The 16931-nt window shown below is 42.0% G+C and overlaps 1 protein-coding gene across 2 annotated transcripts in view; it reads right to left on the bottom strand.

Moving 5' to 3' along the window:
- Nucleotides 1–9539, bottom strand: part of LOC112622834 (pantetheinase) — a 33844-nt gene extending 24305 nt beyond the window's left edge. For both annotated transcript variants that reach the window (XM_025382795.1, XM_025382794.1), the window contains exons 1-2: nt 9316–9539; nt 7184–7314 (exon numbers count right to left, since the gene is read on the bottom strand). In XM_025382795.1, coding sequence (XP_025238580.1) covers nt 7184–7314; nt 9316–9525 — 341 coding nt within the window. In that variant the 5' untranslated portion in view covers nt 9526–9539. The remainder of the gene's footprint in view (nt 1–7183; nt 7315–9315) is intronic.
- Between the last annotated feature and the right edge of the window lie 7392 nt (nt 9540–16931).

Genomic DNA, 16931 nt, shown 5'->3' on the forward strand with positions numbered 1-16931 from the left:
TTCCAAAAATTAGAGAAGGGAATACTTCCAAACTCATTTAATGAGGCTAGTATTGCCCTGACACCAAAACCAAAGACACATGAAAAAGAAAACTACAGCCCAAAATTATTGATGAACATTGATGCAAAGATCCTCAACAAAATACTAGCAAACCAAATGCAAAAACACATTAAAAAATTATTCATCATGACCAAGTCGGATTTATCCCAAGGGTGCAAGGATGGCTCAACATACACAAATCAGTTGATGTGATGCATCATATCAACAGAATGAAGAACAAAAACCGTATGATCATTTCAATTGACACTGAAAAAATATTTGATAAAATTCATCATTCCTTCATAAAAAAAGCCCTCAATAACTGGGTATAGAAGGAACATACTTCAACACAATAATAGCCATTTATGACAAACCCATGGCTAGTATCATACTGAATGAGGAAAAACTGAAAGCTTTCCTCTAAGATCTGGAACAGACAAGGATGTCCCTTTTCACCACTATTATTCAACGTAGTAGTAGATGTCCTCACTAAAGTAATCAGACAAGAGAAGGAAATAAAAGACATCCAAATTGGAAGGAAAGAAGTAAAATTATTTTTGTTTGCAGATGCTATTATCCTATACTTGGAAAAACCTAAAGACTCCACCGAAAAACTAATAGAACTGGTAAACAAATTCAGTAAAGTTGCAGACAACAAAATCAACATACAAAAATCAGTAGCATTTCTATGTGCCAACAGCAAGCAATCTGAAAAAGAAATCAAGAAAGGAATAGCATTTATAATAGCTATCAATAAAATACAATACCTAAGAATTAACTTACCCAAAGAAGTGAAAGCTCTCTAAAATGAAGTATGTAAAGCATTGATATAAGAAATTGAAGGGTACACAAAACATGGAAAGATATTCCATGTTCATGGATTGGAAGAATCAATATTGTTAAAATGCCCATATTATCCAAAGCATTGTACAGATTCAGTGCAATCTCCATCAAAATACTAATGACATTCTTCACAGAAATAGAAAAGGAATTCTAAAATTTATGTGGAACCACAAAAGATCCAGAATAGCCAAAGCCATCCTGAGCGAAAAGAAGAAAACTGGAGAAATCACATTACCTGACTTTAAATTATACTACAGAGCTCTAGTAACCAAAACAGCATGGCACTGGCATAAAAACGGACACATAGACCAATGAAACAGAATAGAGAACCCACAGATAAATCTAAACATCTACAGTGAACTCATTTTCAACAACGATGCCAAGAGCATATATTGGGAAAAGGACAGTCTCTTCAATAAATGGTGCTGGGAAAACTGGATATCCACAGGCAGAAGAATGAAAGTAGACCCCTATCTCTCACCATATAAATAAAAATGAATTATAGATTTAAATATTTGACCTCAAACTATGAAGCTACTAAAAGAAAACTTTGGGGAAACTCTCCAGGACATTGGTCTGAACAAAGATTTCTTGAGTAATACCTCACAGGCACAGGTAACTAAAGTAAAAATGGACAAATGGAATCACATGAAGGTAAAAAATCTCTGCATAGCAGGGGAAACTATCAAGAAAGTTAAGAGACAACCCACAGAATGGGATAAAATATTTGCAAACTACCCATCTGACAAGGGATTAATAACCGGAATATATAAGAAGCTAAAACAACTCTATAGGGAAAAAATCAAATAATCCAATTAAAAAATGGGCAAACGATTTGAATAGACTTTTCTCAAAAGAAGTTATACAAACGGCAAACAGGCATATGAAAAGGTGTTCAACATCACTGATCATCAGAAAAATGCAAATCAACAAGGGCACGGTGGCTCACGCCTGTAATCCCAGCACTCTGGGAGGCCTAGGCGGGCAGATCACCTGAGTTCAGAGTTCGAGACCAGTCTGGCCAACATGGTGGAGCCCCGCCTCTATTCAAAATACAAAAATTAGCTGGGTGTAGTTGCGGGCGCCTGTAATCCCAGCTACTCAGGAGGCTGAGGCAGAAGAATCACTTGAACCCAGGAGGCAGAGGTTGCAGCGAGCTAAGATCGCACCAATTGCACTCCAGCATGGGTGGCAAGAGTGAGGCTCTGTCTCAAAAAAAAAAAAAAAGAAAGAAAGTAAAAAAGCAAATCAAAACTACAATTATATCATCTCGCACCGGTTAAAATTGCTGGTGAGGATGTGGAGAAAAGGGAATCTTCGCATACTGTTAGTGGGAATGTAAATTAGTACGGTCACTGTGGAGAACAGTTTGGAGGTTTCTCAAAACACTAAAAATGGAGCTACCATATGATCCAGCAATCCCACTGCTGGGTATATGCCCCTCAAAAAGGAAATCAGTATATAGAAAAGATATCTACACTCATGTTCATTGCAACTCTGTTCACATAGCCAAAATTTGGAAACAACCATGTGGTACATGCACAGAATAAAGTACTATGCAGCCACAAAAAGAATGAGATTCAGTTATTTGCAACAATATGAATGGAACTGGAGATAATTAGGTTATGTGAAATAACGTAAGTTAGGCACAGAAAGACAAACATCACATGTTCTCACTTATTTGTGGGATCTAAAAATCAAACAATTGAACCCATGGAGATAGAGATAGAGAATAGAAAGATGGTTACCAGAGGCTGGGAAGGGTAGTTAGGGGAGGGGTGGGGGAGAAAGTGAGATTAATGGGTACAAAAAAAATAGTTAAAATGAATGAATGAGGTCTAGTATTCGACAGCACAACAGGGTGACTATAATCAATAATAATTGTACATTTTAAAAGACCTAGAAGAGTATAATTGAATGGTTAGTAATACAAAGGATAAATGCTGGAGGGGATGGAAACCCCATTCTTCATGATGTGATTATTACCATTGCATGCCTGTGTACAAACATCAAAACATCTCGTGTACCCTGTAAATATATACATCTACTATGTACCCATGAAAGTTAAGAATAAAATAATTAACAAAAAAAGTTGAATAAGTAAATTCATCTTTAAGTTAGGTTATTAGACATAGTTTGTCACTGAAGAAATATGCAAACTTTCTTCTATGATGCAATGAAAATGTCTGAACAAAACTGTACTTCTCTTAACTGCTCAGAAACTCTTAGAACTATACTTAATGTCCAATTGTAATGAGCAGCTCTTTACCATGATGCCTCATAACAACTGCTTCCTCTATTCATATGGTTTCTAGTTTGTTGTTAAGACTAAACTATCCTATTTTTAATTATATTAGATATAATTAGAAACTTCAAATCCTTCTGGAATGATATGAGATATAAATGTTAAATAAATTAATTAAATAAAAAAGAAGAGTGATGACAGCCTGTTCCTTTAACACTCAGTCTAAGAGGTGATGTGGTCCCAAAAGTTTGGTGTCTATGAGAAGAGGAAGCAATCGACTCTGTGCATACTTCAAACATACTCAATAGGATGAGATCTGATTCTATGAGAGCAGGGAAGGATACTGAGTCCTCCCTTTCTCTCACATCCTACATCCAGTCTTTCAGCAAAACCTGCCAGTGTTACTTTCAGACTTTATTCGGAATCTGTCCACTTCTCAATACCTAAACATCTACCATCTCTTGATCTCAGACACCATCATCTCTCTGCCAAAATTATCACAACAGCTTTTTAACTGTCCTCTGCTTCTTTGGTGACCTATACCCTGGAATCTATTCTCTACATTGCAATCCTCCTGCCCTTCTGCCTCTATTTCCTGCTTTTCTCCTCTTCTGTCACATCACTGTAACCACACTAACCCTTTTTCTGTTCCATAGGTTAGACACATACTCTCACCACAGGATCCTGGAATTTAGAATTCCCTCAGCCTGGAATGCACTTTTCTCGGGTACGCATATGATCTGTCGCCTGATTTCTTTCAGGTCTTCACTGAAATCTCACTGCGATGCCCTCTGATGACCTTTTAAAAATTTCAGCCCCATGCTTGCCACCCTATTCACCTTCCCCACTTTATTTTTTCCATAACATTTACTTCCACCTCATATCGTAGATAGGTAGACAGATGAAAGATATCTATATAAAGATAGATAGATAGATGATAGATAGATAATTATCTTTTTAAAAAAACGTATTACCTCCCCACACTAGAATATAAATTTCAAGAGGACAGGAATTTTTAATCTGTTTTGTTCACTACATTGCCAAGAACAATGTCTAGACATAATAGGTAGTCAAAAAAAATTGCAGAGTTAATAAATTAAGGCAGCTGGGTGTGATGGCTCATACCTGTAATCCCAGCACTTTGGGAGGCCGAGCAGGTGGATCACTTGAGGCCGGGGGTTCAAGACCAACCTGGCCAACATGGTGAAACCTGTCTCTACTGAAAATACGAAAAACTAGCTGGGCGTTGTGGCTCACACTTGTCATCCTCAGGAGGCTGAGGCATGAGAATTGCTTGGACCTGGGGGATAGAGGTTGCAGTGAGCTGAGATCATGCCACTGCACTCCAGCCTGGGTGACACAGAGTCTCTCTCTCGGGAAAAAAAAAAAAAAAAAAGTAGAGAGAGTGAGAGAATTAAGGAGGCAAGAAATTCAGACATCATTAGTTGATGGAAAACATAAAGGGGCGACTGGGTTCCTTGAAATGAAGTGAATGGGACATCCTTGTGGGAATGTTCAGGAGGCCCTTGGAGATGAGGTTGTAGGGAAAGGCCATTTGGAAATAAGTTAATTCAGTTCATAGTGGAAGTAATAATAGAGTGCTTGCCTTCTAGAAACTAAAGCACTGACATATGACATGATTAAATAATAAATAATTATGATACAATTAAATAAGAATAGAGTATGCCGGGCGTGGTGGCTCAAGCCTGTAATCCCAGCACTTTAGGAGGCCAAGATGGGAGGATCACGAGGTCTGGAGATCGAGACCATCCTGGCTAACACGGTGAAACCCCGTCTTTACTAAAAAAAAATACAAAAAACTAGTCAGGCAAGGTGGCGGGCGCCTGTAGTCCCAGCTACTCGGGAGGCTGAGGCAGGAGAATGGCGTGAACCTGGGAGGCGGAGCTTGCAGTGAGCTGAGATCCGGCCACTGCACTCCAGCCTGGGTGACAGAGCGAGACTCCATCTCAAAAAAAAAAAAGAATAGAGTACATGATTATGATATATAACACTGGAATTTGTCAAAATCCATCTTATCAAAATCAAGGTGTCTCTGTAAGTAGTTTTTGTGGGTTTGTTTGTTTGTTTGTTTGAGACAGAGTCTAGCTCTGTCACCTAGGCTGGAGTGCAGTGCCACTATCTTGGCTTACTGCAACCTCTGCCTCCCAGGTTCAAGCAGTTCTCCCTGCCTCAGCCTCCCAAGTAGCTGAGATTATAGGTGCCCACCACTGCGCCCCACTAATTTTTGTATTTTTAGTAGTGATGGGGTGTTGCCAAATTGGCCAGGCTGGTCTTGAACTCCTGACCTCAGGTGATCCTCTCGCCTCGGCCTCCCAAAGTATTGGACTTACAGGCGTGAGCCATCGCACCCAGCCAGTTTCTGTGGTTTTTTTCTATTATTATTATTATTATACTTTAAGTTCTGAGATACATGTGCAGAACGTGCAGGTTTGTTACATAGGTATATATGTGCCATGGTGGTTTGCTGCACCCACTAACCCATCATCTACATTAGGTATTTCTCCTAATGTTATCCCTCCCTTAGCCCCCCACACCCTGATAGGCCCTGGTGTGTGATGTTCCCCTCCTTGTGTCCATGTGTTCTCATTGTTCAACTCCCACCTATGAGTGAGAACATGCAGTGTTTGGTTTTCTGTTCCCGTGTTAGTTTGCTGAGAATGATGGTTTCCAGCTTTATCCATGTCCCTGCAAAGGACATGAACTCATTCTTCTATATGGCTGCATAGTGTTCCATGGTGTTATGTGCCACGTTTTCTTTATCCAGTCTACCATTGATGGGCATTTGGGTTGGTTCCAAGTCTTTGCTATTGTGAATAGTGCCACAGTAAACATACGTGTGCATGTGTCTTTATAGTAGAATGATTTATGATCCTTTGGTATATACCCAGTAATGGGATTGCTGGGTCAAATGGTATTTGTGGTTCTAGATCCTTAAGGAATCACCACACTGTCTTCCACAATGGTTGAATCAATTTATACTCCCACCAACAGTGTAAAAGCGTTCCTCTTTCTCCACATCCTCTCCAGCATCTGTTGTTTCCTGACTTTTTAATGATCACCATTCTAACTGGCATTGTGTGGTTTTGAGAATAGTTCCAAAAGAGGAATTCCTAAAACAATTTTAGCCTTGTGTATTCAGAAAGAAGTATGTGAACCGACATGATTTTCTTAGGTGTATAAGATGTTGGTTTCCTTACATTAAAATTAATAGTGCTGCTTTCATCATACTTAATATCTCTTTAGTCTAGACCTGACTTAAACCACTTACAATCCTGACATATCACCTCTTAGGTTACAATCAGCTTACACTTTAAGGACTTTACTACATTAATCTCACCAGCTATCTTATCAATGAGAAAGGAAAACTGTTCATCTTAAACCGATGTGACTCTATTTTGCCATTTACTCATATAGTTTTCAAATCACAGACCCACACAGGGAAATATTTTTCTGTTCACTGGTGAGGAGTCAGAGACCAGAGATGTTCACATTGAATGTGATGATTTCTTTATTTTCTTTATTTTATTTTTTTTTTTGAGACTGAGTCTCACTCTGTCGCCCAGGCTGCAGTGTGGTGGCGCAATCTCGGCTGACTGCAAGCTCCACCTCCTGGGTTCATGCCATTCTCCTGCCTCAGCCTCCAGAATAGCTGAGACTACAGGCACCCACCACCACACCCGGATAATTTTTGTGTTTTTTTAGTAGAGACAGGGTTTCACCATGTTAGCCAGTATGGTCTCGATCTCCTGACCTCGTGATCTACCCACCTCGGTCTCCCAAAGTGCTGGATTTACAGGTGTGAGCCACCGCGTCCGGCCCAAATGTGATGATTTCTAAGCTACCTTCTAGCTCTGATTTCTGTGACTTCATAATTCGTATTTACTCTCCCAGTAAATATACTCATAGTAGATGAAAAATAAGCTATACTGAAACTTAAGAGTTGATCATGGATCTATGCAATGATCATCAACAAAGTTTTCCCCGGTAAATCAAGGTGATATTCACTAGTGAATTTTTCACAAGTTGTTTCTTTACCTGTTAGGATTATTACAGGGGATCCAGTTTACTTCAGGGTCTGGGATGTCCTCCAAGTATGGATAGAGAGAGTCCCTGGTGAAGTTCCAGCCATAAATACCATCTTCTGGAGTCACAATAATATGCGCACCCTGTTAAAAATGCACCTTAATCAAAAGGGGGACTTGCAAAAGGAGCTGAGGAACTGAGTGGCAGAGTAACAACCATTTGGGCTTCCCCCCACGCCCCTTAAATCTTATTTTGTTTTCTATATTTTTATAATTTATTTTCTTTTCCAAAGGTTTTTAATTTCCTTTTTTTTCAGTGCAGTGTTGTTTCTTTTCATTTTTCTTTTCTTTTCTTTATTTCTAATTTTAGATTCAGAGGGTACATATGCGGGTTTGTTACATGGATATGTTACATAATGGTGAGGTTTGGGCTTCTAGTGGAGCATTTTCTCTCTCTCTCTCTCTCTCTCTCTCTCTTTTCTTTTTTGAGATGGAGTTTTGCTCTTGTTGCCCAGGCTGGAGTGCAATGGCACTATCTCGGCTCACCGCAACCTCCACCTCCCGGGTTCAAGCGATTCTCCTGCCTCAGCCTCATGAGTAGCTAGGATCACAGGCACCTGCCACCACGCCTGGCTAATTTTTGTATTTTTAGTAGAGATGGGGTTTCTCCATATTGATCAGGCTGGTCTTGAACTCCCGACCTCAGGTGATCCGCCCGCCTTAGCCTCCCAAAGTGCTGGAATCACAGGCATGAGCCGCCGCGCCCGACTTAGTCAAGCATTTTAATTTTCTAATCCTGACATTGTTGTTTCCTATGGCAGTTGTTAACTATAAACCTAGCTTGTCCTGGAACCAAGCCTCTCCTTGAACTTTGGCTGATAATTGTGCCTGTGTCAGGACTGACTAATAAATGCTCTGTTTGTTTCCTCCTCTGCCCCAGCCTTCCCCTGCAAACATGATTCCTGCTTCTCAGAAAAAGAGGAGCCACAAACTGGTTACTTGAACTGTGCCATGCCTGCAAGTACTGCCTGAGCTAACCTGGGCACCTTCTGATTAGAGAGTCACCTTAAAAAGCTCTGTGACCTTTAAGGAAATAGTTGGACTAAGGGTGAAAAAGAACATCAGAACTCCTGATAACCTTTTAAATATTAGTATATATAAGAATATAGGGCAGGCACAGTAGCTCATGCCTGTAATCCCAGCACTATGGGAGCCCGAGGCGGGTGGATCACCTGAGGTCAGGAGTTCAAGTCCAGCCTGGGCAACATGGCAAAATGCCATCTCTACAAAAAATACAAAACTTAGCTGGGCACGGTGGCACGCACCTGTGGTCCCAGCTACTCTGGAGGCTATAGTGGGAGAATCACCTGAGCCCAAGAAGTCAAGGCTGCAGTGAGCTGTGATCACACCACTACACTCCATCCTGGGTGACAGAGTGAAACCCTGTCTCAACAACAACACAAAAGAATACATATTTATGGATATATGTAATACACATTTATCCATGACTTTTATCACACTTCATATATCCCTGGTCTACACCTAATCGATTAATAGCTTTTAAAATAATATTCCTATAAACCACAATTTATACTGTATGATTAACTTGAAACTGAAACCTTCACTCAACTAAAGGACTCACAATGCATTACATATACTTTTATCTTGTAATTAGAATGAAGTATGAAGTATATAATGCATGCTGGCAAGGAATTGAAAACTTGTTTGTTTTCAGATTATAAATTTATTCCAAAACCTGAAAACCCTTAATAGCACATGAGTACATGAAGGCCACTAATACTCTAAAAATAGCACCTGGTCCCTGATCTATTTATCCTCCATCCTCCATCTGTACCAGAAAAAGGGAACAAAGTTGTTGAATTTATGGCCAGTTCCTCAAAGGTCTGCTGCTTCTTGATAATGAGCAAATTGTTCTTTTCTTAACATTGTTCTTACTGTTAGGGTAGTGTCCTTGCTCTAATTCTGAGAGGAAACTAGAATTCTAACTGTAAAATAAAGGTTCTTGGCTACTCTGATACATATGTCATCTAAAAGTATAAAGGACCCTGACACTGGCCCTGTCTCCTAGGACCCCCCTCCTTTCTCATAGAATCCAGTACACTGGAGAGATGGTAGAGATGGTACCTGCTGTGCTGCTGATGTGATCGCTCCTTCCAAAATGTCCAGATTACGATTCATTAATGCCAAAGCCTCCTCACGAGACACTGGTGTTAGGGTGACATTGGGCAATATCACTGCATGTTCATAAACAGCTGCAGTGAAAGTGTCCTGGCAGCTGGTTCTTGAGACATAGAAAAGCAAAATTGCCACGTAAGCCGGCAACTGAGTAGTCATGCTGAAGTCCAGTGACTGCTGAAAAACAGAGCATGTCCTGGTATTTATAGAGAGAAGACACGTGGTGTCCAGAGTTAGTACCTTAAAAATAAACTATGGAAGTTGATTAAGAAAACGCTATGATTTCACAGCATTGTTAGTTAACAAAGGACCCTCCCTTATTGCAGTAATTTGTGAAGAGTAAATCAAGAACTGTGTGTACATTATTTCACTAAGGCTGCCTGACAAAATACAATAAACTGGGTGGTGTAAAATGTAAAAAAAATTATTGTTTCGCGGTTCTGGAGGCTAGAGGAAGTCCCAGAGGAAGGTGTCAGCAGAGTTGGTTCCTCCTGAGGGCGGTGAGGGAAGGATGTGTTCCAGGCCTCTATCCTTGACCCATAGATGGCTGCCTTCTCCCTGTGTCTCTTCATATGATATTCTCCCCATGTGTGTGTCTGTGTCCAAGTTTTCCCTTTTTGTGAGGACACCACTCTCATCTTTAACATGGGGAAAAGGAAAATCCCAGCTCTAGCTTCTTTTATCATTGTTGTTGTTGTTGGTTGTTTGTTGTTGTTGTTGTTTTGAGACAGAGTTTCACTCTTGTCACCCAGGCTGCAGTGCAGTGGCACAATCTCAGCTCACTGCAGCCTCCACCTCTCGGGTTCATGCGATTCTCCTGCCTCAGCCTCCCAAGTAGCTGGGATTACAGGTGCCTGCCACTATGCCCAGCTAATTTTTTGTATTTTTAGTTGAGATAGGGTTTTGCCATGTTGGGCAGGCTGGTCTCAAACTCCTGACCTCAGGTGATCCACCTCCTTTGTTTTTATACCAACTAAGGGCAGAAAAAAAAAGTCAAGTGAAGGTCATAAACCCAGGGCTACAGGCCACTAAAAGACTGAGACTGAGTCATAGGACCCATTAGATTTAGTGCCCACTGTACTCCAGTATAACTTCATCTTAATTAACTAGATCTGAAATGACCCTGTTTCCAAAAAAGATTACATTCTAAGATACTGGCAGTTAGGACTTCAACTTATAAATTTTTGGAATTCATATATTTTGGAATGTCAGCACATAGACTTTCAAATAATTTTAAAACTTTTATTATTATTTTCATGTGAATATTTCAGCTCTACACTTGGATTTGCTTTTCCTCAAAATGGGGAAGCCAGGACAAAGAGGAATACAAAAGAGTTACACATTTTCTATTGCTATATAACAAATTATCCCCAAATTCAGCAACTTCAAAAAGCAAACATACATTATCTCCCACTTTCTGTGGGTCAGGAATCCAGGGGCAGTTTAGCTGGTGCCTCTGGCCCAAAGTCTCTTTCACAAGGCTGCAGTCAAGCAGCCGCCAAGGCTAGTTATACCAAGGCTTGACTCCAGGAGGATTCACTTCCAAGCTCCAAGTTCCCTCATGTGGCTGACAGCAGGGCTCAGGTCCTCATTGGCTGCTGCCCAGAGACATGAGTTCCTAGTTATGCAAGCCTCACCACAGGGCAGCCAGCAGTATGGTATCTGGATTCCCTTAGAGGAGAGATTCCCAGAGAGCAAGTGAACCCACTTGAGAAGGAAGCCACGGATGCTTCGTAATGTAATCGGGGAAGCAACACTTCATCACTTTTGCTCTATTCTATCCAATAAAACATTGGGAACCAACTTTGAAGCTGCTTATCACAGAGGCAACAAAAGTGTACAAAGAATGAGAGCAAAAACAGTAAAATAAAATACTGAGAGCTGGGGAGGGAGATCCAGAGCGAGGAGAGGGAAATTATATCAAATAGAAAAACTGTTCGTAGATTTTGATACTAAGTTGGCAAATTTTGTTTCAGTTGTGCATTAAGGGTAATATTTACAGAATTAGTGTTTATGTTTTTCCATTTTATTTTTAGATCTGTTTGTCTTTGAATGGTATTTTTATATTCAATATGCAAACATGCATATCTAATTTTTTACTTTAGTAACTATAATGCATTTATTCTGCAATTGCCAAGGTAACCCAGCGGTTGTGTTTGGCTGGTCCTCCTGAGTCTCCGGTAAACACCAGCTTCTCTGACTGCTTGCTGACCTCTTAGGGCCTTTTCATGCCCAGGTGGGTGGGAATGCCACATATTTCACAAACAGATGTCATTATTATGTAACAATTTATAAAAGGAAGCACTGAAATAAAAGTTAAAACTGAGATGAGTTGCCAAGAAGTTAAAAAATTACTTATTTGCCCTTCTTAGATTAAAAATATTGAACCTCCCATGGAGTTTCTAGTCCAACTCATAAAGAGCTTGGCGGTCATTTTTCCCATGCTCATAACAAGAAAAAAAGCTAAACAAATGAAAATCAACAACTTTTCTAAGATGCATCAGAGAACTGAGATCACAGGACAAACTGCGGTCCTCAAAATTGAAGAGACAGGCAAACACAGAGGGTAAGAGTGTACTGGGAGCAGAGTCCTCTATGGCTGGCGCCAGTACCATGGGGTCACTTGAACTGTAATTGACGAATTGCTGGAGGCTCAGGGTGGACAACCTTGAGAGTTCTGGTCTGTTCTTCTAAATAAAAGCCTGCCTTCAAGGTAAAGTATTTTACCAGAGCCTAACCTACCTAGGGGAAGGAAAAACTCCAACCCCAGCCACTCTAATCTTTAACATGGGGAAAGGGAAAATCTCAGCTCTAGCTTGTTTTTATGCCAACTAATGGCAGAAGAAAAAAGCCAAGTGAAGTTCATAAACCCAGGGGTACAGGCTCACTAAAAGACTGAGACTGAATCATAGGACCAATAACCCTGTCCCTCTTCCAGCATGTCACTGCCACATGAATCTAGCCTTTCTGGCCTACCTAGCATATACTAGCTGAGAGCAAATCTTCAGATGAAATACTGTAGTTCGGCCAGGTGTGGTGGCTCACGCCTATAATCCCAGCACTTTGGGAGGCTGAGGCGGGCGGATCACCGAAGGTCAGGAGTTTGAGACAAGCCTGACCAACATGGAGAAACCCCGTCTCTACTAAAAATACAAAAATTAGCTGGGCATGGAGGGAGTGGGGTGGGGGGCGCCTGTAATCCCAGCTACTCGGGAGGCTGAGACAGGAGAATTGCTTGAACCCGGGAGGTGGAGTTTGTCTTGAGCCGAGATCGTGCCATTGCACTCCAGCTTGGTGACAGAGTGAGACTTCATCTCAAAGAAAAAAAAAAAAAAAGAGAGAAAAATAAATAGAAATAGAAACAGTGCAGTTCTTGCAGTAGAGTATCATCAGCAGGACGTGGACCTGGGAGGCACCAACAGCCTCTACTACAACTCCCAGGGTGGTTCTCTGGATCCTTAACCCTGCTGCTACAGCCTGCCAAGGTCCCCAAATGCAGCCCTTCTGCTCACACAGAGTAGAAACTGGGAGAATTGTCTCCAAGGAAATGACTTTGAGTGTAGACAAAAGCCCTAATTGGTACCTCCAGACTCCTTCAACCAAATTTGCATAGATGGAGCAGATCGCCTTTTGCAAGGAAAACATGACATCGCACTGTCCAGAACAGAGCAAGACCCACAGTGTTCTGGATTTTGCTAGCAGAGCAGTGATCACCCCAACCCAGGCAGCAGGCCCCCAGAGGAACTCCGAAGCAAGTCCTGCCCAGCTTACACAGAGAGAACCAGAAACAAGGGAAAAGGAGAGGAGAGCAAGGACTGAGTGCAGTGAGCACTGCCTCCGGCACTTCACCCGGTGAACTCTGAAAAGCCATGTGCACAGCGTGTAAAAGTGTGTCCACATACATGTGTCCGATAAAAGATTGATTGGCAGTCGGCCTCTGCATTGCCACTCAAAATATATGCCCATATTTTCATATTTAGTGTCTACAACACGATGTCAATTCTTTTGTTGACATTTCGGAAAAACTATTCGTTTTTCCTCTGCTCTCACACCACAACAATTAACACAAAAGACTGGTTACCCCCAAGTAGGTGGGGATTTCTCCCCACTAGAAAGCAAGTAATTGACTCTGTAGCAGACATCAGCTGGCTATCTTCCAGTTCAATCCAAACACTATTTATCCAAAGATAGCATCAGATCCCGCATACTAAGGGCTCAGTCCCACAAAACTGCCCCCTCCTTCCCACCAGTAACAAGTCTGGGCCTCCAGATCTTCCGACCAAATGGCTCTGGGTTGGGGTTTCCATGACCCCTTTTTTTGGGTTCAGTTAATTTGCTAGAGTGGTTCACAGAACTCGCGGAAACACTGACCTTTAGTGGCTTATTGTAAAGGATATTACAAAGGATACAAATGAAGAGGTGCATAGAGCGAGGTATGGGGGAAAGACTGGAGAGCCTTCCACGCACCCCTAGATATGCCACCCTCCAGGAACCTCCACGTGTTCAGCTGTAAGGAAACTCTGCACTCTGTCCTTTTGGGTTTTTATGGAAGCTTCATTACATAGTCACGATTGACAACCGTGTAGAAATGCGATTGGACAAAAAGGATATGATCCCATACTAACAGTTTGAGTGGGGAAACCCAGTAGAGTTTGTCTGTTCACGTTTGTCTTCACATCTCTTTGTAGCATTTCTTCCTCTAGGGTATGGGGTGGGACCCTCTCTGAAATGAGGGTCTTTTGAGCCACAATCAGATTATAGTCCTGCCTTAGGGAAGACAGGGGAATGTCAGAGAAGGAGATGCTGTTTCATAAGGCCTGCTCCTGAGGCCTAAAACCCCCTAATGTTAAAAAAACAAAAACAAAACAAAACAAAAACAAAAACAAAAAAACCCTAACAAAGGATATGGCATTTATAAGCCAGGAACTATAATATCACAAGTTGTTAATGTTACAAGAATACATATTGTTGCATAGGACTTAATAAAACTATTTTTGCATTGTTAATGTAGCCTATAAACATGATGATGTAGCTTGAACTTGCTCTCATGAAAGAAAAAATTTGTTTGCTTACCAGTGAGTTATACTCTGCTGTATCCGAAATATTAAGTCAAGCCATAAGAGTGGCTTCACTCTCCGTAGAAAGATTTTAGATGAGGAAGATACAGCTGTGAGAGCTGAGTCTAGCAGAGCGATCGTTTTTATCAATGACAAACAAAATAAGTGTGGTTGGGGGAGGGAGAAGAGACAAAAAGATCCAAGAAAATAAAAAGCAAAAGGTATTAAAATGTCGGGGGGAAAATTACTCCAAGAAGTATAGGCTTAGTAAGAGCTGAAAACTGACCACGAGATTTGCCTTTTTTTTTTTCAGACAAGTTCTCACTCTGTTGCCTAGGCTGGAGTGCAGTGGTACAATCTTGGCTCACTGCAGCCTCTACCTCCTGGGCTCAAGTAATCCTCCCACCCCAGCCTCTCCAGTAGCTGGCACCATAGGGACATACCAGCATACTCGGCTAATTTGTTGTTGTTGTTGTTATTGTTTGTAGAGACAGGGTTTTGCCATATTGTCCAGGCTGGTCTCAAACTCCTTGGCTCAAGCCATCTGCCTGCCTTGGCCTTCCAAAATGCTGAGATTACAGGTGTGAGTTACGGTAGCCTGCCCCGAGATTAGATTTTAAAGTTCCTTTTAATAAAGAGAGGGGGGCAGGAGTCAGCTTACATAAAAATGCATGAGGTGAGAGGTGCCGAGGAAACTGGGGCAACCAGAGCGCATAATGCAGCCTCCAGACAACTGGCTTAGGAAAGAGAAGAGAGAAGTCTAGAAGGAACCAACATGAGGCAATAAAGAGGGAAGATGGCCACCTCCTGCACACAGAGGAATCTGGGGCACAAACCTAAGATCTGAGAGCGATAGTCCCTGACGGGAGAATCCAGGAAAGATGGGAGGGGGAAACCGAGTGCGTTTTCTGCTGCCCAGAATGTCTCTGACTTCCTGGTCCTGGACTGCATTACAGCAGGTAGAAATAAACACTTAGGAAGAGTTCAGGACTGCATTTGCCAAACATTCTGTGGACATAAGAGGTATCTCCTACATAACCCAGAGAACCCAGCTGCTCTTCAGTATGTCTCTTTCCAGAGTTAATCAGTGACCAACCAGAAAAATGACTAAGAGAGCCAGGACAGTGGGCCAGAGGTATCTGGGGAAAAGGTGACACGGTGGTCCTGTCTAGGAAGCTCCCAGCCTGGCACAGCCTGCAATAAACCCCTGAGCACTGAGAGGGGCTCAACCAAGATTGGGTAGATTTTAGAACAGAAAAATTTCAGAAGGAAATGAGATGTGATCTGAATGACGTATTTTAATTTAATTTATTTTATTTATTTATTTATTGAGAAGTTGTTTTGCTTTTCTTGCCCCAGGCTGGACTGCAATGATGTGGTCTCAGCTCACTGCAACCTCCGCCTCCCAGATTCAAGTGATTCTCCTGTCTCAGCCTCCCGAGTAGCTGGGATTACAGGCACGCACCACCACGATGAGCTAATTTTTGTATTTTTAGTAGAGACGGGGTTTTTCCATGTCAGCCAGGCTGGTCTCAAACTCCTGTCATCAGGTGATTTGTCCACCTCAGCTTCCCAAAGTGCTGGGATTACAGGTGTGAGCCACCACATCCAGCTGACATAATTTATTTTTTTTTTAATTTCCATTTTAGCTGGCCCTGTGGCTCACAGCTGTAATCTCGGCACTTTGGGAGGCCAAGGAGAGCAAATCACTTGAGGTCAGGAGTTCAAGACCAACCTGGCCAACATGATGAAACCCCATCTATACCAAAAATATAAAAAATTAGCCGGGTGTGGAGGTGCGTGCCTGAAGTCTCAGCTACTTGGGAGGCTGAGGCAGGAAAATCACTTGAACCAGGGATGAAGAGGGCCAGCCCTTCCACACCTGTGGGTATTTCCTGTCAGGTGGGACAAGAAACTGAGAAAAGAAATAAGACACAGAGATAAAGTATAGAGAAAGAACACTGGGCCCAGGGAACCGGCGCTCAGCATACGGAGGACCTGCACCGGTACTGATCTCTGAGTTCCTCCAGTATTTATTGATTACTATTTTCACTATCTCAGCAAGGGGAATGCGGCAGGAGAACAGGGTGATAGTGGGGAGAAGGTCAGCAAGAAAACATGTGAGCAAAGGAAACTGTGTCACAAATCAGTTCAAGGGAAGGTACTATGCCTGGATGTGCACGTAGGCCAGAGTGTAATAAAGAGTAACAGAGCAGCGTTGCCACCAGCATGTCTCACCTCCAGCCACAGGGCGGTTTTCTCCTATCTCAGAATAGAACAAATGTACAATCAGGTTTTATACCGAGACATTCCATCCCCAGGGGCATGCAGGAGACAGAGGCCTTCCTCTTATCTCAACTACAAGAGGCCTTCCTCTTCTACTAATCCTCCTCAGCACACACCCTTCACGGGTGTCTGGCTGGGGGACGGTCGGGTCTTTTCCATCCCACGAGGCCATATCTCAGGCTATCTCAGTGGGGAGAAACCTTGGACAATACCCGGCTTTCC

This window comes from Theropithecus gelada, chromosome 4, assembly GCF_003255815.1.
Source record: "Theropithecus gelada isolate Dixy chromosome 4, Tgel_1.0, whole genome shotgun sequence".
Classification (NCBI taxonomy): Eukaryota; Metazoa; Chordata; class Mammalia; order Primates; family Cercopithecidae; genus Theropithecus; species Theropithecus gelada.